At 40.4% G+C, this 25,147-nt stretch overlaps 1 protein-coding gene across 3 annotated transcripts in view; it reads left to right on the top strand.

Moving 5' to 3' along the window:
* Window positions 1-460: 460 nt before the first annotated feature.
* Window positions 461-25,147, top strand: part of DNAH7 (dynein axonemal heavy chain 7) — a 258,907-nt gene continuing 234,220 nt past the window's right edge. For 2 of the 3 annotated variants that reach the window (XM_070458471.1, XM_070458473.1), the window contains exons 1-3: window positions 461-618; window positions 4,921-4,983; window positions 20,398-20,460. In XM_070458471.1, coding sequence (XP_070314572.1) covers window positions 604-618; window positions 4,921-4,983; window positions 20,398-20,460 — 141 coding nt within the window. In that variant the 5' untranslated portion in view covers window positions 461-603. The remainder of the gene's footprint in view (window positions 619-4,920; window positions 4,984-20,397; window positions 20,461-25,147) is intronic. The other variant, XM_070458472.1, reaches the window with a different exon arrangement.

Raw genomic sequence — 25,147 nt, 5'->3', positions numbered from 1 at the left:
AGTCAAGAAGGGGAGTTGGAAACCCGTGGAAAATAGAAGAAAGGTGTTTACCTGTTCTAGACTGTGCATGCTTTGTTTTCCTACTTTGCCCCACATCAGCAGTGAAATTTGCAATCATTTCATTCCATGAGTAGTCAGTCCTCTGAGACCTTCTAGGCACAACGTTAAATAGGAAAATAGGAGTTAAGGCAGGGACCTGAAGCACCCAGCTCTTAGGAAGTTGCCGAAGTGTGATGGTCATCAAAGTGTGTTTATTTCTCCAGGCAGAAGGAGGAGCACCCACCGCCTTTAGTTGTTCAGAGTACCCGCTGCGGAAGTACCACTTTGGCTCAGGCGCCACCCAGCGCCTTGGAAAGTGCCTCGCACCGGAACGCACTGCTAGTTCCACCGTGCGGTCCCAGGAGCACCAGATGACCGGAAAAGGAACGCGCGCGGGCCTGTTGCTTAGCAACGAACGAGGCCTGAACGCTAGACGGCCCCTGAGCGGAGGAGCGGAGACTGCCGTGTCGCCGGGGGGCGCATCTCTCTTCCGAGTGGCTTCGTGGGGCTGCTGGCAGGAACAATCCAGGGGCCACCCGGTGCCGCCAGCGCGTCCTCGCAGCCATGAGCAGCAAGCAGGTGAGAGGTTGGCTCCGGGCCAGGCTCGTCCCCGCGGCGAAGCTTCCCTAGTATTTCAAAAGTGATAGAAGCCTCGGTCTTCCGGACTTTCCAGGTGTGACCCCGCGGGCTATAGCTTCTTTCTCACACTTGTGCTCTGGGATACTGAGATTTTCCGGTGAAAACTTTTACATGTATTCTTCCCAACCGTTTGTACTTGGTGTTGTCATAACAACCAAACACATCAGTGCAGCAGTGCGTCAGCAGTTTAAATTACAGTTCCAGAGTGCCCCCACTGTACTAATGGTGGGTGTATTTGGGTGGGGAAAGCTCCGGGTGGGGAATTGCCTTTGATTTGGGCTCTGGGATTGGAATCCAAGCCCCTTCATAGCGGTGCAGTTTTGGGCAAATCACTTGATCTTTCTGTCTTCTCTCTCTTTTATGCAAAAGGGAAGAATCAGAACAACTTTTCCTTCCTTCTAAGAATATTATGAAATTCAAATAATATAAGATACCTTGCCATACCATACCACACATGACAGGCTTTGGTCAGTGTCAAATGGAATTTCTTCTTAGGACAAGATTCCCATGACATGTAATAAAAGATGCATATAAAACCTTGTGTTAGTCACTCAGTCGTGTCTGACTCTTTGTGACCCCATGGACTGTATCCCGCCAGGCTCCTCTGTCCATGGGATTCTCCAGGCAAGAATACTGGAGTGAATTACCATTCCCTTCTCCAGAATATAAAACTTTGTTGTTTGTTCAATCGCTCAGTCGTTTCTAACTGTTTGGGACCCCACGGACCGCAGCATGCCAGACTTCCCTGTCCTTTACCATCTCTTGGAGATTGTTCAAACTCATGTCCATCCAGTCAGTGATGCCATCCAACCACCTCGTCCTCTGTCATCCCCTTCTCCTGCCTTCAGTCTTTCCCAGCATAGGGTCTTTTCTAGTGAGTCGGCTCTATTGATTCAGGTTGCGAAAGTATTGTAGCTTCAGCATCAGTCCTTCCAATGAATATTCAGGATTGATTTCCTTTAGGATTGACTGGTTTGATCTTGCAGTCCAAGGGACTCTGAAGAGTCTTCTCCAACACCACAGTTCAAAAGCATAAAAACCTTGGCTAATCATTGTTAGTCACATCCATTTCACCAGGCTTCACTCATCAAGTTCCCTTTTAATTTTTGCCACAGAAGACTTTCAGGCTCACTGTTGTTTTTCAGGAGGTTGGAATCAGATGTGTCGATTTATGTCTGAGCTAATTAAGACTGGGTAGCCCATTGACCTTCCAACTGGCCATGTGCAAGTATCTGGCTTGGTGACCTTTTGACATCAGAGGGCTGACAACTCCACCCTTAGACCCTGTTTGTTCTTGTTGAGTCAGTATGTTGTCATGTTCGACTCTGCGATCCCATGGACTGAAGCCCGCCAGGTTCCTCTGTCCGTGGGATTCTCCAGGCAAGAATACTGGAATGGGTTGCCATGCCCTCCTCCAGGGTGTCTTCCCGACCCAGGGATGGAACCTCCATCTCCTGTGGCTCCTGCCTTGCAGGCAGATTCTTTATCACTGAGCCACCGGGGAAGCCCAGATCCTGTTCCCCACATGTATCTTAGTTACACGTCGAAGCTTCCCCGGTGGCTCAGTGATGAAGAACCGGCTGCAAGGCAGGAGCCACAGGAGACATAGGTTCCATCCCTGGGTCGGGAAGATCCCCTGGAGGAGGAAGTGGCAACCCACTCCAGTATTCTTGCCTGGAGAATCCTGGCAAGAGGAGGAGCCTGGCGGGCTATATAGTCCATAGGGTCACAAAGTGCTGGACACGACTGAAGGGACTTAGCTGGCACAGAACTAATTAGGACGCCGACCACACCAGCTCCCAGTCACCTCTCCCTAGGCACCAGGCCCCCGGCCTCCGAAGGCCCTGCTGCTGTCCCGTGAATACCCCAGCCCCCAGCTTTGAGATCTGCTGTCCTGTCTCCTCCTTGGTTGCCTTGGGAGTTAAGCCCTGTTTTTGCCACAAACCTCCCGGTCTCATTATTCTGGCTTGCTCTGCCTGTGGCCAGGGAGCCTTGCTCTGTAACATAGTTGCAGTAGTTACTTTACAGAAGTGTTTATTGAATTGAAGGGTAGTTGTAAACAAATGCTGAACAATGATGGAACTTTTAAATGTCAGAAGAGAATAGGAAGATGTTAAGTGTGGACTTTATTTTGGGCTAGCTAGAAAACAATGGTTAACTCTCCGCTTGTATGGAAGAGGCCTCTAAGCCCCCTGGTGCTGAATGGAAAACAGTTGCTTTTAAGCCTGCAAACTTTGCTTAGCTTCTTGGTTTGACACTGAACTATAATTTTTTCCTTTACAAGGCTTTATAATATTTGAGGGGGGTGGTGGTGGTAGTGTTAGAGTTTACTGTGAAAACTTTAAAAGTAACATTGAGTTGTAGATTACATGGATCAGTATTTTCTTGATGCATCAGTCTTTGAGCTAATCTTGAATCATATTCTATGGTGTAAAAGTTTAAAATACACATTTAGGATATTTGCAGTGGTGTTTCTCAATAGCTGTTATTTCACAAATCCCCAGTTGACCAGTTTACAACTCAAAAGCTTCCACTAAAAACCATTTGGCAGTTAAGTTTTGCTTTATCTTAATAAAAGTGATGTTTGAAAATTACATTTCCCTCCCTGCAAAAGAACCAATATTATTGAAAAAGCAGTGGGCTTTTGAAAGAACAGGCATAAGCCCGTCTAGAATTATTCACATTTTCTATATACTATATTATTTTAAACAGCAGAGGTCCCTCTCTCACTGCTTTGGTTGATCTGTAATTTAAAAACTCTTGATACTTTCACTTATGCTAAGTTTGAGTATAGTTTTCCTCTTCAAAGGGTGAAAGTTTTTTATATTTTAACCTGAAACAAACAGAATGGATTAAACTTTTGGAAATGCCATTTTTATGTGACATTTACTTATGTATTCATTTAGTTTGAAAAGTGAGCAGGTGGTAAAATCATATTTGCTGAAGGAGATTTTAATATGTTCAGCTCATTAGTGGAAGGTTTAGAGTGATATGGCATTTTTCAGGAATAGCAATTTGAACTCTTAAGTTAGGTATTTACCAGAAATATAAATCTCTTGCAACTGCTCATTTCATTTTTAAAATTACTTAAAACATAAGGCATTTTGAGTTTCAGTTGAAGAACTTTCCAGTGTTTAAAAATATAAATATCCCAAGAGCACGAAGCTCCCCCCGCCCCAAATCCACTACAGATTGTGGGCAAAGAAGAGGGAAAAATTGTCAGCCTATCTCTACCCAAGTGCTTTTTCTAGTTGTTAAATTAAGTAGTTTTGCATTTATATGATGCTCATTCTGTTTTCCTTCATCCTATCTTCTTGATGTTATTGCTTAAAAAGGAGATAAGAGTAAAACAGTTGGGTATGAAGCCAACAGCTTGGTGATAATTTTAACAACCATAACTCAGAACATATGATGACTATATTTAAATCAACCTTATTAAATTTTGAGAGGTGGTAGTTGATTTAATCAGACAACTTCATAACATTATTGTTGATTTTAACCAGGCACATTCATAGATTCTGGTCATTTCATCAGAATGGTTAAATTTGGATTATACCAGGCTTAAAATATCTCTTCCAATAGACCAGTATCTGAAAATCAAAATAAAAGCTAAGGGCCAAGCCAGACTACTTAAGGAAGAACTTAACTCTTAAGCAGTTTTAATTCTGGTAATGTAAAATTATATTAGAAACCCAACAGGAAACAGATGGCATGCTCAGAAGGGTTAAATTGAAGAAAACTTATAAAAAGACCATTTTGAAAGGTGTGGACAAGGTTAGGGGAGGAAACCAACAGAGATAAGATGGCACTTAAGGATTAATAATAGGAAGTCTTCTCCATTGCTAGGTCTTGCACTTCTGCTAAATTGACTCCTAAATATTTTATCTTTTTCAATACTGTTGTAAATTAGTTTCTTAATTTCAATTTTGGATTATTCATTGTTAGCATCTGGAAATACAGTTTTTATTTGTTCACTGTTATTAGAGCATCTAGAAATAAAATTTTTGTGTATTAATATTGAATCCTGTGATCTTGTTGAACATTCATTAACTATAATAATCTTTTATAGATTTCTTATGATTTTCTGTACACAATATCCTGCTATCTGTAAAGTATGTTTTAATATATTTTAGATGGTAATGTGTTTTACTTTATATTAAGCACTTGATAACATTTGGTTGAATTAATCAATTTCAGTATTAAGAGAGTAACAGTTTGGTTTGTGTGTGTTTTTTCATGCAGGATAAACCGCCTAGCAAAGAAAAATACAAGACGCAAGTCAGATTTTTACCACAGTTGTCTACGGTAATTTACCAATATCTCATCTTTTAAAAAATTTTTAAATTTATTTATTTTTTAATCAAAAGATAAGTGCTTGACAGAATTATGTTGATTTGTGCCAAACATCAACAAGAATCAGCCATAGGTATACCTATGTCCCCTCCATCTTGAACCTCCCTCCAACTCTCCTGTCCATCCCACCCCTCTAGATTGTTACAGAGCCCAGGTTTGAGTTCCTGGAACCATACAGCAAATTCCCATTGGCTGTCTGTTTTACACGTGGTGATAAGTTTGCATGTTACTCTCCGCACATCCCGCCCCCTCCTTCCTCCTCCCTTCTCCCTCCCACGTCCATAAGTCTGCTATTTGTATCTGTGTCTCCATTGCTGCCCTGCAAACAATTTCATCATACCATCTCTCTAGATTCCATATATATGCATTAGTATATGATGTATGGTATGTATTTTATTGCTTTTGTAATAATGTTGTTTACTAGTTTTCACACTTGCAAATAAGTTACTGAACTTCTGATTAAAAACTTCTATGCCCCATTTCTTTTCTGATGGACAATATCTAGGAGATGTATATCTTAGGAAAAGTAACTGTCTTAATAAAGGAGCTATAAGCTGTAATTACCTGGTATGTGCAGAATACTTGAGTATTCTGAATAAAAGAATTGTGAAGATGGGCTAGCAGAAGTAGTGCTAGAGTTGAGAAACACAGAGTTGGATTACAGGTTTTTCACTAGTGGCTCTATGTATGTTGCAGAGTCACTTATCTCTCTGAGCCCCAGTTTGAGTTTAAAATGAGAATAGCTAACTTGGTTTCTGAATAGATGCCTCTTCTAGCACTTTTAGCTACAGGAGATTTTTTAGATCTTGGCATTCTTTTTCATGATTTTGATGTTAAATTATCGTTGTCCTGTGGAAAAGTTAGTTAAGAGACATTTTCAGCTGATCAAGTGCTTGGCAAATTAGATTTTACTGCAGTAAGATTTACTGTCAAATAATTATATTGAGTTTAATATCATTGAGTTATAGTCTGATGATTCCTGGAAGTTGAGTGTAACTGGAGGTTCAAAGCAAACATTATTTGTTTTGGATCTCAGAGTGATTTGTTTAAAAATTTTTTAAAACAAACATTATTTGTTTTAAAATCTCAGAGTAAACTATGAAATGGAATGTGAGTGGCTTCATACAGAGAAGATTTCTAATACTTTGAAATTAAGGATTCTTTCAGATTGAAAAAAAAACCCAAAGAAATATTTTAGGTGAATGTGCTTCAACATTTCAAAGTACATGTTTTAATTGTGAACCTATTTGTATTGATGATGTTAAGATTATCACACCATGTTGTATAAAATCATAGCATCTTCTTTCAGTTTTGTAAATATCTAAAATATTCTGTGTTGAGACAAAGATATGTAAAATGGAATAGACATTTTTCTCTTTAAAAATTTAACAAATTTAAAAATGGGATAATATTGCAACTAGTTTAAAAAGATATTACTAGTTTGTAGATTTAGAAATACCAACTAAATTTAAATTTACTTACTGAATAAATTCAGTGGCTGAGATTAATAATCCTTTGTAGCCTGTGAAGCATATACTTGTTTAAAATGCTTATTTGGCTGATTTAAACCTTATACTGTGCTCATATTTGACTGTATCTTCCAGTTTTTCTGTTGTATCATTTAAGTTTATGTCTTCTTAAGAAGTAATAACTGAAAGTTATTTCTTAAATATTTCCTTTATTTAAAAAATTTCATTTGAATGTTAAGATTTGCACTCAAACTTTTCTGATGTTAAAGATTTGGACAGTGGGATACTGATTGCATTTATTTAAATTTTTGCTAAAAACTGATGTGTTTTTAAATAATAGACATTGTAAATGTTTGGAAGAGCAAATGGTAGAATTGGAGCCATCAGGCTGTTTTAGCAATACATAGCTTTTCTTTCTTTGGCCAGGGGGTGGGGGGTGGGGTGGAGTGGTGGTGGGTGTGAGTGTGGGGAGGGATTGCAGAAAATACTGAAGTTACCAGCATTTTTTCTTTTAGCCTATTCTACCGTCATAGCTTCCATGACAGTAGACTCTTTCACTAAAGGGAGAAAGGTGCTGTGAGTGGGGCTGGGGTAGTCAGCGCTACTCAAGATTACCCTGGGTCATAAAGAAACAGACCACTTGCCCTATAGTAGAGCACCCACTTTTTCCCAAAATCAGCTTCTATTATTGTGTGCTCCACCCATCCAGAGAGTTTTTAAGCATACTGTGTGATGACCCAAAGTTTGGAGTTCTCACAACTGGCAGAAGTTGCTGTTATTTAAAAAGTTATGGATTTGCATCCATAAAGTCGATGAAAAAATAAGCCCCAGGCATCTAAGCCCAAGTGAGTATGTGAGCATCTAAGGCCTTTCTATCTGAAAGACCTCGAATGATTTTCATTACAGACCTTCATGCTCTCAGAGATGATCCTTGTTAAAAGCAAGGGTGCCCAGCCCTGGGAGCTGCCAGCTGCTCAGAGCCAGGGACCTGACTCACCCTGGCTGCACACCTCACTCAGAGCCTTCCCACGAATCCGAGATCCTTTATGGAGGGAGGAGAGAGTGGAAGAGGGGAGAGGTGGAAGGATAGAAGAGCATTGCTTTTGGTGTCTCAGATGATCTCCTTTGAAAGAGCCTGGAGATGGGACATGTGTGCAGTTGCAGAGGTGACCCTGGAACGCAGGAGTAAGGGTCAGGGAGAGTAGAGCTCAGATAAACCAGCATGAGGCAGCTGGGATGATCGTCCTGAACTTCATCCGTCTGGGGATGGTTAGGGTGGAGGCTGGTGGCATCTAACCCATCAGCTGTCATCCTGTGTCGATGCAGGTCCTTCCTGAGGATGTTAATATTCCACCTGATTCCAGCTGCTCACGTGTGAGTGCAGAATGGGCTGCCCTGAGGGTCTTGTGCATGCATGCCCAGTCACGTCTGACCCTTTGTGACCTACGGTCCATAGCCCACCAGCCTCCTCTGCCCCTGGGATTCTCCAGGCAAGAAAACTGGAGTTGGGTAGCCATTTCCTTCTCCAGGGAATCTTCCCAGGCAGGAATCAAACCCACGTCTCCTGCATCGCAGGCAGATTCTTTACCACGTGAGCCTTCGGGGAAGCCCCCATGTTATGGCATCAAAGAAGCCTCACAGCACAAAGCATAAGATACTCTCCTGAGCGGAAGCTCCGCTCTGCCTGCATGAATTGAAGGCAGCACAGAACTGTTCACCGCAGCCACATCTGAAGTCAAGAGGTGAGGCCGAGAGGATGTGAAAGGAAGTGTAGCAGGAGTTGTCTAGATAGAAAAATCAATGGAATTCTCAGTTCAGCCTCTCAGAAGTTACAAAGTGGACGGAAGGAGTGGCATGTGTCTAAGTCACCTCGTGAATCGCTTGTCAGCATTGAAAATATGTAGATATTTCTTTAAAATTCACCCCTCTGATGTTATTGAAGATCAGCGTTACTTAGCTAGATGGTGTTCTGGCTAATGTGTGGCTGCTCTTTTTGGTTTACCAGAGGGCCACTATTTATAAAATATATATATATATATATAATTTTTTGCTGCAATGCAGGGCAGAGAAAAACATGAAGGCCCTCACCACCCTCCGCCTGGGGTGCTGATGAGAATGGGGTGGTAGCTTAGTGTGCAAAGGGATGTTGTAGAGATCCTAAGAAGTCAGGTGTGTGGGAATTGGTATACAAGGCTGGGGTTAAGCAAGACATTTTGTATGTTTGTAGTAGCTCTAATGCAATAGACCTCATACTGACTATCCCAGTATGAAAATTTTAGGGAACTTGGGCCATATATTTCTTTCCTTCTGTCATTTGCAGCTGTACTCTTCAGTTTTGCTACATCCTCATTCTCTCCAAAGGGAAGCCTTTCACTCTGAGGACACCTGTTGCACTTTTAGCTCATATATGTTTTGCCCTTGTTTCCCTTTAAACCCTGTAGTCCACTGGGGATCAAAGAAAACAGAGTCATTTGTGGTATAATAGGGTGTATGCATGAAACAGTCACCTGATCTGGTGTTTGTTCTCTGGGAAGTATTGTTTGAAGCTCATTGCAGTTTCCTTTCACTCCCTTCTTCGTCACTTCCCATTTTATCGAGACACAGCGTGTATCTCAGCCTCTCCTCCCCCCCTGCCGCTGTGTCCATGTGTCTCATCTCTGTTCTCTGCTGCCCTGCAGACAGGCTCCTCACTGCCGTCTTTCTAGATCCCATATGTAGGCGCTAGTATCTAATATTTGTTTTTCTCTTCCTGACTTACTTCACTCTGTACAAGAGACTCTAGGTTCATCCATCTCATTAGGACTGACTCAAATGTATTCCTTTTTCTGGCTGAGTAATATTCCATTGTATGTATGTACCACAGCCTCTTTATCCATTCATCGTCAATGGACATCTAGGTTGCTTCCATGTTCTAGCTATTGTAAATAAAGCTGCAATGAACATCATGTGTCTTTTTCAATTTTGGCTTTCTCCGGGTATATGCCTCTGAGTGGATTGCTGGGTCATATAGTGGTTTTATTCCTAGTTTTTAAAGGAATCTCCATACTGTTCTTCATAGTGGCTGTATCAATTTACATTCCCACCGAGAGTGCAGGAGGGTTCCCTTTTCTCCATTCCCTCTCCAGCATTTATTGTTTGTAGATTTTTTGATGAGGGCCATTCTGACTGTGTGAGGTGATATCTTACTGTAGTTTTGATTTGCATTTCTCTAATAATGAGTGACTTTATTTTTTGGGCTCCAGAATCACTGCAGATGGTGATTGCAGCCATGAAATTAAAAGATGCTTACTCATTGGAAGGAAAGTTATGACCAACCTAGATAGCACATTAAAAAAGCAGAGACATTACTTTGTCAACAAAGGTCCATCTAGTCAAGGCTATGGTTTTTCCAGTAGTCATGTATGGATGTGAGAGTTGGACTATAAAGAAAGCTGAGTGCCAACAAATTGATGCTTTTGAACTGTGGTGTTGGAGAAGACTCTTGAGAGTCCCTTGGACTGCAAGGAGATCCAGCCAGTCCATCCTAAAGGAGATCAGTCCTGGGTGTTGATTGGAAGGACTGATGTTGAAGCTGAAATGACAATATTTTGGCCACCTGATGCGAAGAGCTGACTCATTGGAAAAGACCCTGATGTTGGGAAAGATTGAGGGCAGGAGGAGAAGGGGACGGCAGAGGATGAGATGGTTAGATGGCATCACCGACTCAATGGACATGGGTTTGGGTGGACTCCAGGAGTTGGTATTGGACCAGGAGGCCTGGCATGCTGCGGTTCATGGGATCACAAGGAGTCAGACATGACTGAGCAACTGAACTGAACTGAACTGAAAAATGAGTGATGTTGAACATCTTTTCATCTGTTTACTAGCCATCTGTCTGTCTTCTTTGGAGAAATGTCTGTTTAGGTCTTCTGCCCACTTTCTGATTGGGTTGTTTGTTTTTCTAGTATTGATTTGTATGAGCTGCTTGTATATTTTTGAAATTAATCCTTTGACAGTTGTTTCATTTGCTATTATTTTTCCCATTCTGAGGGTTGTCTTTCCCCATGTTTATAGTTTTCTTTGCTGTGCAAAAACTTTTAAGTTTAATTAGGTCCCACTTGTTTATTTTTGTTTTTATTTCCATTACTCTTTGAGGTGGGTCATAGGGGATCTTGCTGTTGTATATTTTCTTTGGACAAATGTTTATTCAGGTCCTCTGCCCATTTTAAAAGTTGGGTTGTTTGTTTTTTAGCATTGAGTTTTATAAGTTCCTTGTGTATTTTGGATATTAATTTCTTATTGGATGTATCATTTACAAGAAAATTTTCCGATTTTGGAAGTGGTCAGCCTTCCATTTGTTGTTTTGCTGTGCAAAAGCAACTGAGTTTGATGTAGCTGCACTTGTTTATTTTTGCTTTTGTTTCCCTTGCCTGAGGAGAGATAGCAAAAAAAAAAAAAAAAATGTATATATATATATATCTCACTAAGACTGATGTGAAAAGGCATGCTACCTATGTTTTCTTCTAGAAGTTTTATGGTTTCAGATCTTATATTTATGTCTTTAAATACATTTTGAGTTTTTCTTTTATATTGTGTGAGAAAGTAGTCCTGTTTGATTCTTTTGCATATAGGTGTTCAGTTTCCTAATATTGTTTATTGAAGAGACTGCCTTTCCCCATTGCATATTTTTGCCTCCTTTGCTGTAGATTAATTGAATGTTGTTTCAATCGAATGCACTGTAAAACTACAGTAGTCAAAAACAGACACACAGTGCAATTTGAAATAAAGGAGTGTGATACCTTTAGCTTTGTTCTTTCTCTAGATTGTTTTGGCTCTTCAGGGTCTTTTGTGTTTCCACATAAAATAATTCTTCCAACCCATGATATTGGGAGTCAGAGATACTGAATAATACCTTATAAACTGAGAAGAAACTTTGAGGTTGAAAAATGAGGCAGGCAATTCATAAAGTGCAGTTAGGAAGTATATTGTGGGTAGCTTACACACAGGCAGGAAATATTGAGCAAATGATCTAGAGGCATTCACAGGTGCACTTAGAACCACTGAAAGGGTGCTGCTGCTGCTAAGTCACTTCAGTCGTGTCCGACTCTGTGCGTCCTCATAGATGGCAGCCCACCAGGCTCCCCCGTCCCTGGGATTCTCCAGGCAAGAACACTGGAGTGGGTTGCCATTTCCTTCTCCAGCGCATGAAAGTGAAAAGCGAAAGTGAAGTCGCTCAGTAGTGTCCGACTATTGGTGACCCCATGGACTGCAGCCCACCAGGCTCCTCCGTCCATGGGATTTTCCAGGCAAGAGTGCTGGAGTGGGGCGCCATTGCCTCCTTCGACTGAAAGGGTGCAGGGGAGCTTAAAAGGACCAAAGCTAAAGATCGGCTCTGACTACTGGAGAGAAGCATGTCTGCACAGATGGGAACTGGGGTTTTTCCTCCGCTTGGATGTCTTACGACCATTAACCATCTGTGTCAGCAAAAACACATCTCCAGTTTTCAGGTATCAGATGCAGACAAAGGTGAAAGCTGAATGGGAATTCATCTGGCTTGGGCATATTCCTTGTGCATTAGGCTAAAGCTTAATGATGTATAAAGGAGAAGGGGTTGGACAGTGGGCCTGAGATAAGAGTTGACAAAAAGGAGTTAGTTTGGTCCAGTCACACTCATGAGCATGGTGTATCTTTCCATTTCTTTGTCTTCAGTTTCTTATCAGTGTCTTGCAGTTTCCAAGTACAAGTCTTCTGCCTCCTTATATTTATTCTCATATATTTTATTCTTTCATTGCATTGTAAAAGGCTTGTTTACTTAAATTCTCTTTCTGATAGTTTTTTAGTGTATAGAAACAGCAGATTTCTGTATTAATTTTATATTCTGCAACTTTACCAAATTCATTGAGTTTTGGTAATTTTTTGGTAGCATCTTTACAATTTTCTATACATAGTATCATCTTGTCTGCAAACAGTGAGTTTCCATTCTTCCTTTCCAATTAGGATTTCTTTTCTTGTCTGATTGTTGTGGTTAGAGCTCCCAATACTATGTGGAATAAAAGTGGAGAGAGTGGGCAACCTTGACTTTTTCCTAATCTTAAAGAAAGCTCTTTCAGCTTTTTACTGTTGAGTATGATGTTAGCTGTGTGCTTGTCATATGTGGCCTTTACTATGTTGAGGCATATTCCCTGGTGGCCCAGATGGTAGAGAATCCACCTGCAATACAGGAGACCTTGGTTTGATCCCTGGGTTGGGAAGATCCCCTGGAGAAGGGAATGGCAACCCACTCCAGTATTCTTGCCTGGAGAATTCCATAGAGAGAGGGACCTGGTAGGCTACAGTCCACAGGGTTGCAAAGAGTCGGACATCACTGAGTGACTAACACTTTCACTTACATTCATTCTGCACCCACTTTGAGAGATTTTATCATAAATGGATGTTTAATTTTGTCCAAGACTTTCTTCTGCACCTATTGAGATGATCATACGGTTTTTATTCAGTTTGCTAATGTGTATCATGTTGATTAATTTTGCAACTACTGAACTATCCTTGCATCCCCAAGGTAAGTCCCACTTATTAATGGTATATGACTCTTTTACTGTATTGTTGAATTTGATTTGCTACAATTTTGATGAGGATTTCTACATCTATGTTCATCAGTGATATTGACCTGTAATTTTCTTCTTTATGGTGTCTTTGGCTGGATTGGTTATCAGGGTGATACTGGCCTCATTAGAATGAGTTTGAAAGTATTCCTTCTGCAAGTTTTTGGAATAGTTTGAGAAAGTGGGTGCTGATTCTTCTTTAAATGTTTGGTAGAATTGGCTTGTGAAGCTGCCGATTCCATGATTTTGTTTGGAAGAATTTTTGTTTTATCACAGATTCAGTTTCATTACTTGTAATTGGTCTGTTTAAATTTTCTATTTCTTCCTGATTCAGTCTTGGGAGATTGTACATTTCTAGAAATTTGTCCATTTTATTGGCATGTAACAGTTCATAGTAATCTCTTGTGATCCTTTGTATTTCTGTGGTATAAGTTATAACTTATTTTTCATTTCTAATTTTATTTGGTCCTTTATATATTTCTTGATGAATTTGGGTAAAGGTTGATCAATTTTATCTTTTCATAGATAAAAATTCTTAGTTTCATTGATCCTTTCTATTTTTTTTTTTTTTTAGTTTCTGTTTTGTAAAGGTCTGTCTAGTCAAAGCTATGGTTTTTCCAGTAGTCATGTATGGATGTGAGAGTTGGACTATAAAGAAGGCCGAGTGCCGAAGAATTGATGCTTTTGAACTGTGGTATTGGAGAAGACTCTTGAGAGTCCCTTGGACTGTAAGGAGATCCAATCAGTCCATCCTAAAGGAAATCAGTCCTGAATATTCATTGGAAGGACTGATGCTGAAGCTGAAACTCCAATACATTTGCCACCTGATGCGAAGAACAAACTCATTGGAAAAGACCCTGATGCTGGGAAAGACTGAAGGCAGGAGGAGAAGGGGACAGAAGATGAGATGGTTGGATGGCATCACTGATGCAATGGACATGAGTTTGAGTAGGCTTCGGGAGTTGGTGATGGACAGCGAAGCCTGGTGTGCTGCAATCCATGGGGTCACAAAGAGTTGGACATGATTGAGCAACTGAACTCTATTGTATATTTCTGCTGTGATCATTGGGGTTTTTTTTCCTTCTACTAATTTTGGGTTATTCTTTTTCTCTTCTTTAGGTATAAGGTTAGGTTGTTGATTGAGGTTTTCTTATTTCCTGAGGTAGGCTTGTATTGCTATAAACCTCTCTCTTAGAATTGCTGTTTCTGTGTTTCATAGATTTTGGATTGTGTTTTCATTTTCATTAGTTTCCAGGTATTTTTTATTTCCTCTTTGATTTCTTTAGTGGCTCATTGGTTGTTTAGTAGCATATTGTTTAGCTTCCATCTGTTTGTGGGATTTTCTTTCAGTTTTTTTTCCTTATAGTTGATTTCTAGACTCCTACAGTTATGATCAGAAAAGATGCTTGATATGATTTCATTCTTCTTTAAGTTATAGAAACTTGTTTTGTGGCCTAGCATGTGATCTATCCTGGCAAATGTTCCATATGCACTTGGAAAGAATGTGTATTCTGCCGCTTTTGGTTGGAATGTTCTATATAAATGATCTATTAAGTCCACCTGGTATTGTTTAAGGCCAATGTCTCCTTATTACTTTTTCTGTCTGGATGATCTGTCCATTAAGTCAGGTCTTAAAGTTCCCTACTATTATCCTATTATCATTACTTTCAATTTCACTATTTTACCTTTTAGTCTTCCTTCTAATTTTGTTAGTTGTTGATCTTTCTTTACTGTATATTGCCTTTACCAATGAGATTTTTTTTTCTTTCATAATTTTCATATTTCACTTAGAGAACTCCCTTTAACATTTCTTATAAAGTCAGTTTTGTGATGCTGAACTCTTTTTAGTTTTTGCTTGTATGTAAAACTGATCTCTCATTCAATCTGAATGATGACTCTCTCACATAGAGTATTGGTTGTAGGCTTTTTCCCCTTTTCTTCCTTTAACTCTATCAGGCCAGCCCTCTTCTGGCTTGCAGAGTTTCTGCTGAAAAGTCAGTTAATAGGCTTATGAAAGTTCCCTTGTCTGTAACTAGTTGCCTTTCCCTTGATGCTTTTAATATTCTGTCTATCTTTACTTTTTTCTCCATTTTAATTTACAGTGTGTAATGTCAAGGCCCTCTCTTTGGGCTGATCTTGTTTGAGACTCTCTGTGCTTCCTGGACCTGGATGTCTATTTCCTTTCCCACATTAAGAAAGTTTTTGGCTATCATGTCTTCAGATGTGTTCTCTTCTTTCTCTTTTATTCTGGGACCTCTATGATGTGGGTGTTGGTAAATTTAACGTTGTCCTGGAGATCTCTTAAACTCCTTATTGAAAATGTTTTTGCTTTTCAGCTTGAGTGATTTCCATTACTCTGTCGTCTAGTGTTGATCTATTCCTCTATATCATCTGTCTCCTAATTTTGCCTAATTCTGTATTTTTATTTCTATATAATTGGTAGATTGGATACTTTCCCTAGTCTTGGAGAAGTGGCCTTATGTAGGAGATGCCCTGTGGGGCCCAGCAGCATCCTCATCTCTGGTTCCCAGAGCTCAGTGCTCTAGGGTGCCCCTGTGTGGGCCCCTTCTGCCATGGCAGGCTGACCGCTGACTCCTTCCACTCCAGCCTGATTGGTTGCCAGGCCCTTACAAGTATGGAGGCTGCCAGCAACTGGTGGACAGGGCTGGGTCATGAGAAGGCTGGTTGCGCAGCTCCAGGCAGTCCTGGAGCTAGTGCCAGCCCACTGGTGGGTGGAGTTGGGTCTTGAGGGGGGCTGGCTGCAAGTCTTGGTGTCCCAGAGCTAATATCAGCCTGCTTGTGGGCAAGGTGCCAGGACTGAGGGTGCTCCTGGGTCTGGTGTTCACTTGCTGTTGAATGAGGCAGTGTAATGTTGCTAGTGCTGGTCCACTGGTGGTTGGAGTTACATCTCAGGATCTCTGGCTTTGAGGGTCCCAGAGTTGCTGTTGGCCTCACTGGTGGGTGAGGCCAGGTCCCAATGCTAATGCTGACTCCCTGGTGGGTAAAGCCAGTTCTTGGTGTGTCTGTCTGCAAGGTCCAGGATCTGGGACCTGGCGTCTGCCTGATGGTGAGTGGTCCAGATCCTGGGCCCCTCTGATGGGTAGTGCCAAATTTCTAGGTGTCTGGGAGCTGAAAGGGGTTGATGGCATCTAGTCTGCTGGTGGGTGAGGCTGTGTACCAGTGCTAGTAAGCTAGAGGGAGGGTTCTACAACAGTGCTTGCCAGCATCAGTGTCCTTATGGTAGAATGAGCTCCCCAAAATGGCTGTCACCAGCATCTGTGTCTCCAAGTTGAGTCCCAGTTGCCTCCTTCCTCTCTGGAAGGCTGTCTGGTATCAGCAACTGGGTCTGACTTAGGCTCCTTTCAAATTATTGCTTCTGCCCTGGGCCTTGGAGAATGTGAGATTTTGCATGTATCCTTTAAGAGTAAAGTCTGTTTCTTAGAGCCTTCTGACTCTCCCCAAAGCAATTACGCTGGCCTTTAAATAAGCCAGACATTCCGGGGGCTTGTCTCCCTGGTGCTGGACTTCTGGGATGGAGAGCCTCATGCAGAACTCAAAGAAGTTTCTTCAGGAGAGTCTCTGCACTTGAGATTATTCTCCCTTTTGTGGGTCACTTGCCCAGGGGTATGAGTCTTGACTGTGTAACATCTCTGTCCCTCATACATGTCTTATTGTGTCTTATTGTGGTTTCTTCTTTATATCTTTAGTTGCAGAATATGTTTCTATACGTCTTCAGGTCATTCTCATTGAGAGTTGTGTAACTATTTGTGATTTTGGTGTGCCCATGGTGGGAGGTGATGTCAGGGTTTTCCTGCTCTGCCATCTTGGCCCTAATTACTTTCTCTTTACTTTTTAAAGGCTTGGTTAACCAATTTGTAATTTTTCTTATGATAAAGTCAATTATTTTAAGGTAAGTTTATCCAACTCTGTAAGATTGAATTATTAGTAGGCTGAGATGGAACAGATTAACAGGATAGGAGAGCAGGATAAATACACAAATTATATTTTGATAAATACATACACAAATTATATTTCAGACAGAATTTAAACAATAAGAGAATTACCAAAAGAGTGCTATACATATTAAAAAATTTCTCACCTGCAATTGGAGGTTTTTTTTTTTTAAATCTAAATTTAATATTGGCCTTGAAGAAAGTGTTCGTTTTAACAGGGATATTGAAGAACACATTGGTGGCTCTGTTAGGGTACTTAATACTAGCTGAAATAACAGACGGACCCTCAAATCTCAGAGACTTAACCTAACAGAGATTACCCTTTGATCATGTGAAGTCTGATGAGAGTCAGGTAGCCCTCCTTCACCTTATAGCAAAACTGGCAGAAACACTTGGCTCCTCACTGGCTGTGGCAGGAATGAAAGCGCTATGAATGAGGCACACCTCTTCTGAAACTACCTGATGTGGTGCTCACTTTTCATTGGCTGACTAGAGTTACAAGGCTATGAAGTAACTATAACAGATGCTGGGAAGTGAAAAGGGCATATTGAGGAGGCTTTGAAAACCAAGATGAAGACTTGTGTTTACTTTAACACAGGGCCTTTTGATCTTTCTGACCAGGGGAGCAGAGGTTCAGAGCTGTGTCTTAACAAGATTATGTGACCTTCAGTTACTAGCATTTTCTGTAAATCAAGGTCCATTGATCTCCAATTGCCTGGTTTATTAAAAGCTGTTGAACTATCCTCAGTAACGACTCTAGTCTCCTTCTCGCCGATCTTATTTACTGCTACCAGGACGGTTAATTCACCTTTGTGTGTCGTTGCATGATGAATACCATGATGGTGTAATTTATCATGCAAACTGTGCTGCCACTGAGGGCGAAAGCGCTACTGCTGATGCTTAGGTAAGAGATGTGAACTGGGACTGTCTCCAGCAAACCGGGGCTGGAGGTTACTCCAAGAGGAGACAATGACGGTTCTCTGCTGCCAGCCAGGCCAAACAAGCCTCCAGGCCCATGTCTTCTATAATATAGCAGCACCCTCGTCCAGCCCTTTCTTGCCCTTGGTTTACATCTCTACTCAAACAAAACCTCTGAAAAGAGGCCTCACTACCGTAATCTAACCAAGTGCTTCTCTGTCTTTCCCCACTCAATCCCTTTACCCAGTTTTATTGTTTCCTTTGCACTTATCGCGTCCTGAAATTATGTTACATTTATTCTGAAGTAGCTATCTCTATCCCCACTAGAATGTAAGCTCCACCAGGGGAGGGACTTTGTTTTGTCCATGGGTATATATCCAGTGCCTTAAAGAGAGCTCTCCACGTGGTAGGAATTCAGTAAATCATTGTCTAAATAAGAGAATTGTCATACCTTCTACTTCACCACCAACCCCAATATCCCCTCCCAAGTCATCATTGGTGCTACTTCCTCTGTCTTTAGGACGCTTGTTGCTGCTACTCTGGGAGATGCAGTTGAGACTCAAGGCTAAGTTTCCATCCTTTCTCATTTTGGAAGTTTCTTTGAGTACTGTGTTCCACACCATCTCCTATCCTACATGAAAGCATGTAATTTTTAATACTTACTGAACTGTGTACTGTGTGGAGGCAGAGACTACCTCATTGAAGAAGACCTCATGGAGACTTCCCTGGTGGTCCAGTGGTTAAGAATCTGCCTTGCAATGCAAGGGATGCGGGCTCAATCCCTGGTCGGGAACTAAGACCCCACATTCCCCAGAGCAACTAAGCCACTGTGCCACGACTAGAGAATCCATGCACCACAATGAAAGATCCCGTGTGATGCAGCAAATACCCAATGCAGAAAAAGAAATAGTTTTTTAAAAAGTCCTCATGTATACAATACTCACAAAAGTGGTGCACTACTTACCTCACAGAGCTGTAAAGAGAACTGAATGAAGTAGTTTTTGTAAACTTCTTAATACATAGCACATGGTGTGATCAATGTAAAAGATATTCTCATCAATATGAAGATTGACAAGATAATTTAAATTTTTTTTTGTACTTTGTACTGTGTCTTCAAAAACCTATGTATTTTACTGGTAAACACATCTCACTTCATATGAGCCATATTTCAAGTGGTCAATGGCTCCAGGTGGCTAATGCATGCTGTTTTGGATACTGTAGCTGAAAACATAGAAATAGCAGACATAAAGCCATTCCTTTTGGGACTATGGGAGAGTGGCTCTGGGAAGAGACTTGGAAGGTACATTCCTTCTCCAAAGCCTGCATTAAGATCTCTTGGAGAGAAAATGGCTCTGGGCCACCTGGGTGGCAAAGGCATTTGCTGCAGTTTTGCAGACTTAGGCTGGGAGGTAAGAAAACCATGTGCTTGCATGTGGAAGAATTTGAAAGGAAATCTCTCTCTGCGATGTAATGGAAACTTTCTGGAAAGCTGACTTTAGGGATGCCCATGAAAACCTGCCACCCTGCTGGAGGGGGTCTGCCACTGGGTCAGCAACACACCACAGGCTGGGAAGGTACCCATGGGCAAAGATGCTAACTGGCAGCCATACCATGGAAACAATGAGAAAAAACCCTAGAACCAGGAAGAGAGTCCCCTCCTCTCACAGAGTTGTTTTGATACCCTTTATTAGTTCTGGTTGGCAAAAGACAGATGTTTAGAGTCCTGTTCAAGAATCACAAAGGAGGGCAAAAAGGGTAGATTTGGAGCTGAGAGGCAATAAGATGACCATTGGCAAAAAGCATAACTTATATATGTATTTTTACATTTATTTATTTTCAGTTGAAGGACAATTGCTTTACAATATTGTATTGATTTCTGCTATACATCAGCATGAATTAGCACAACTTATATTATCTGCTTTATGGATAGAAGTATGATTCTCAACAGTGCCTTCTTTTACCTAAGTGAAATTCCTACCATGGAATCATACTGTCTTCAAAGTATCAGCACGTTTCCCTGAAAGTTGCTGCTAAAAAGTACATGTTACTTCCAGTAACTTGAGGATGCGTTAACCTGAATACACTGTCAGCTTAGTAAGTGGAGCATTCTGGTTATAGGAGGACAAAAATGGTATTTTAGTGATAGAGAAGGGGGATGGAGCAGAGTAAGCCCTGGACACTAAATAGATCCAGATAAATTCCAAGGAGATGATGTAATGGACAAGAGGCTTTGCACATTTTTAAAGCTTTCTGACAGGTATTGTTGGATACCACTTTCCTTTCTTGCCTTACCATATTCCAAGACAAACATTGAGAATTAAAAAAAAAATGGTAGAGTATGCCTTTGAATGAATATTTTGGATACTAAGTGCTTTACTCTAAAATTTGATTGTGAGAATAAGTTTTAGCTCTAACAGAGTAAACTTTTTTTTTTTTTTTTGCATGTAGGATAAATCAGCCAGCAAAGAAAAATCTAAGACACCAGGAAGAATTTTACCACAATTGGCTACGGTAATTTACGTGTACACTCCCATTGGGTTTTAGCCCTTTTAAAAATGTTTACTAGTTTTCAAATTCATAAATAGGTAACTGAACTTAGGATTTTGAATTTTGTGCTCAATTTGATTATGTTCTGATTGAGAAATTCTGAGGTGCACCTAAAAGGAAAAGTAACTATCTTAATAAATGTAAACTATAATTTCCTACTATTTTCTACTGAATATTTGAATATTCTGGATAGAAGTGTTTCCAAGATGGTCTCGCAGAAAATATTTCAGTGTTGGAATTAGGGAGTGAAGCTGGGGATTACGTCTTGTCACTAATGGCTCTGCCATCTAAGGGAGTCACTTACATCTCTGAGCCTCAGTTTCTGAGTTTGAAAGTAAGAAGGGTTAATGATTTTTGAGATGCATCTTCCAACACTGAAATTTGCCATCTTTTAAAGATTTATCATTATGACTATAAACTGTCATTGTTCTGTGGAAGAGGCAGTTAACAAACATTTTCAGTTGACAGGTACTGGGAAAGATATACTTGACTGTAATAAATTTTTCCATTTAGTAGTTATATTGAATTTAATGACATTTAGTGTGCTCTCGTAACTCCTGGAAGTTGAGCTTAAGTGGAGCTTCAGTGCAAATAATGTTTTCTTTTTTTTTAATTGTGATAAAATATACATAACATACAATTGATCATTTACACTGTTTTTAATCTATAGTTCATTAATATTAAGCACATTCACATTGTTGTACAACCATCACCACCCTTCATCTTCAGAACTCTATGTTGCGAAACTGAAACTCCATACCCACCAGACACTGCCTTTCTGTACCCCCTCTCCTCGGCCCACAGTGACCAGCATGCTTTCTGTCTCCGTATATTTTCCTACTCTAGGTACCTCATGTGAGTGGGGTCATGCAGTATTTATCTTTTGATGTCTGGCATATTTCATTTAGTATAATACTCTCAAGTTTCATCCAAAGGATTGTTTTTTGAAAGATATTTTAAAAGCTGAGAACAAACTATAAAATTGAATTTGTGTTGCTTTATACAGAAAGATTCCTGATAATTTAAGATGGAGGACCTTTTTCACTTATAAAACTTGACTTACTATTCATAGATAAAGTAAATGAACATTTCAAACTATACATTTTAACTGAAAATTTTTTTAATATTGCCAGATTATGCTGCCAAGTTCCATAGAATTGAGATGTATCTTTTCTGTGGTTCTGCAAAATCTATCTTAAATTTTATAGCTTAAAAGACAGGACTTGAAATGGAATAGACATATGTTTAAAATTTGATAAATTTTAAAACAAAATTACAGTCAGTTTGTTGCCTCTTGTTAGTATACAGGTTTAGAGATAAAAACTCAAGTTTTCTGACTTACTAGTCAGTGGCTGAGTTGAATACTAATCCTTTCTTGTCATTGGCATATACTAGTCTGAAATGCTTTTGTTGGCTAATTTAAACCTGGTTTTATGTTCTTATTTGGCCATATCTTGCATTTTTCAGCATTCTTTGAATTTCATGTGTTTTAGGGGAGATCATATTTTTAAGAGATTTTAAAAAATCCACTGACAAATGACTAAGCAACTTTTATTAGAATATTAAAATTTGTTCTTGGATAAAATTTTCCCAGTAGTTAAAACATAGAGTGATTTTCATTACAGGCCTTTGTTTCTGGTGGTGATGGTTGTTGAAATCAAGGGTAACCCATGCTGGGGGCTCCGATCCTCTTTGAACTGGGGACCTGATTCTAAACCTTTGTGAATATCTCACTCACCTGAAATCCTTTATGGAGCAAGATCACAGTGGAAGATTGGCAAGGCAGATGAAAGGATGGAAAACACTGACTTACTGTCTTAGCTTACTTTCCTGTGAAAGAAGAGCTTGAAAAAAGGATTTGTGTGCAGGTAGTTTATTTAAAAGTAGCAATAAAGAATTGGAAACAGTAAAACTAGAAGCCAGTGCAAGCATGGGCTACCAAGTTCTAGATATGAAAGGAAGACACAGATTCAATTGTCAATGCTTAAAAATAAGTACATTTTATTTTAAAGGCTGCCCATCTGGGTTTCTTGAAGAGCTGTAGGTTCTAGCAGCAGTGGGTCTGTATTCTGGCATCGTAGTAGCTGGCTCGAGCTAATTAACTGTTGCATTTTTTGAAGACAGAGGTTTTCTCCCTAGGCCACTGTCCCCAAGGCCCTGTGATGTTTCCTAGCACTGAAGCTGGGTGCCGATTAGCTATCATCACTAGCTTTACTCCCTTTTTTATGATACTTGCCAGAATTGTGTGGGTATAAGAATTTATGACCCCTGCCTTAAATGATAGAATGAACGTGTGAGTTGCCAGGGTAATCTAGAGCTGCTAACATCATGAGAATAGGAAGATCCTCTGGAGCTGGATTACAGAGGAACTCATTAGTATTGGGGTCCAGCAAGATGGAAGGCTGAAAAATCACTTGCCAATATCTGAGGCTGAGTAAACTCTGCAGAATGAACACCCGAGTTAGGTAACAGGCACCCACATCAAACTAACAGCAGAGCACTTGCTAATGTATTCCAAATGTCACACACCATGCCATTCACAGGCTTTAATGTGATTTGCTGTTGGGTGTTTATGCCTTCTTTCAGTTCAGTTCAGTCACTCAGTTGTGTCCAACTTTGCAACCCCATGGACTGCAATACGCCAGACCTCCCCATCCATCACCAGTTCCTGGAGTTTACTCAAGCTGGAGTAAACACCAGTTCCTGGAGTTTACTCAAGTTCATTGAATCGGTGATGCCATCCAACCGTCTCATCCTCTGTTGTCCCCTTCTCCTCCCACCTTCAATCTTTCCCAGCATCAGGGTCTTTTCAAATGAGTCAGTTCTTTGCATCAGGTAGCCAAAGTATTGGAGTTTTCAGCTTCAGCATCAGTCCTTCCAATGAATATTCAGGACTGATTTCCTTTAGGATGGACTGGTTGGATCTCCTTGTAGTCCAAGGGACTCTCAAGAGTCTTCTCCAACACCACAGTTCAAAAACATCAATCCTTGGGTGCTCAGCTTTCTTTATAGTCCAACTCTCACATCCATACATGACTACTGGAAAAACCATAGCTTTGACTAGACAGACCTTTGTTGACAAAGTAATGTCTCAGCTTTCTAATATGCTATCTAGGTTGGTCATAACTTTTTGTCCAAGGAGCAAGCGTCTTTTAATTTCATGGCTACAGTCACCATCTGCAGTGATTTTGGAGCCCCCCAAAATAAAGTCTGTCACTGTTTCCACTGTTTCCCCATCTATTTGCCATGAAGTGATGGGACCAGATGCCATGCTCTTCATTTTCTGAATGTTGAGCTTTAAGCCAACTTTTCACTCTCTTTCACTTGCATCAAGAGGCTCTTTAGTTCTTCTTCACTTACTACCATAAGGGTGGTGTCATCTGCATATCTGAGGTTATTGGTATTTCTCCCAGCAATCTTGATTCCAGCTTGTGCTTCATCCAGCCCAGCATTTCTCATTATGTACTCTGCATATAAGTTAAATCAGGGTGACAGTATACAGCCCTGACATACTTCTTTCCCGTTTTGGAAATAGTCTGTTGTTCCATGTCTAGTTCTAACTGTTGCTTCCTGACCTGCATACAGATTCTCAGGAGGCAGGTCAGGTGATCTGATATTTCCATCTCTTTAAGAATTTTCCACAGTTTGTTGTGATCCACACAGTCAAAGGCTTTGGCATAGTCAGTAAAGCAGAAATAGATGTTTTTCTGGCTGTCTTGCTTTTTTGATGATCCAGTGGATGTTGGCAATTTGATATCTGGTTCCTCTGCCATTTCTAAATCCAGCTTGAACATCTGGAAGTTCACGGTTCACATACTGTTGAAGCCTGGGTTAAATAATTTTGAGCATTACTTTACTAGTGTGTGAGATGAGTACAATTGTGTGGTAGTTTGAGCATTCTTTGTCATTGCTTCTCTTTGGGATTGGAATGAAAACTGACCTTTTCCAGTCCTGTGGCCACTGCTGAGTTTTCCAAATTTGCGGATATATTGAGTGCAACATTTTCACAGCATCATCTTTTAGGATTTGAAATAACTCAACTGGAATTCCATCAGCTCTACTAGCTTTGTTCGTAGTGATGCTTCCTAAGGCCCACATGACTTCACATTCCAGGATGTCTGACTCTAGGTGAGTGATCACACCATCGTGATTATCTGGGTCATGAAGATCTTTTTTGTATAGTTCTTCTGTGTATTCTTGCCATCTCTTCTTAATATCTTCTGCTTCTGTTAGGCCCATATCATTTCTGTCCTTTATTGTGCCTATCTTTGCATGAAATGTTCCCTTGGTATCTCTAATTTTCTTGAAGAGATCTCTAGTCTTTCCCATTGTATTATCTTCCTCTATTTCTTTGCATTGATCACCGAAGAAGGCTTTCTCATCTCTCCTTGCTATTCTTTGGAACTCTGCATTTAGATGCTTATATCTTTCCTTTTCTCCTTTGCCTTTCACTTCTCTTCTTTTCATAGCTATTTGTAAGGTCTCCTCAGACAACCATTTGTCTTTTTTGCATTTCTTTTTCTTGGGGATGGTCTTGATCCCTGCCTTCTGTACAACGTCACGAACCTCCATCCATAGTTCCTCAGGGACTCTATCAGATCTGATCTCTTGAATCTATTTGTCATTTCCACTGTATAATCGTAAGGGATTT

The sequence above is a fragment of the Odocoileus virginianus genome, chromosome 30 (genome assembly GCF_023699985.2).
Source record: "Odocoileus virginianus isolate 20LAN1187 ecotype Illinois chromosome 30, Ovbor_1.2, whole genome shotgun sequence".
Lineage (NCBI taxonomy): Eukaryota > Metazoa > Chordata > Mammalia > Artiodactyla > Cervidae > Odocoileus > Odocoileus virginianus.
The sequence above is the reverse complement of the archived record's forward strand: the minus strand, read 5'-3'. Positions and strand labels throughout refer to the sequence as shown.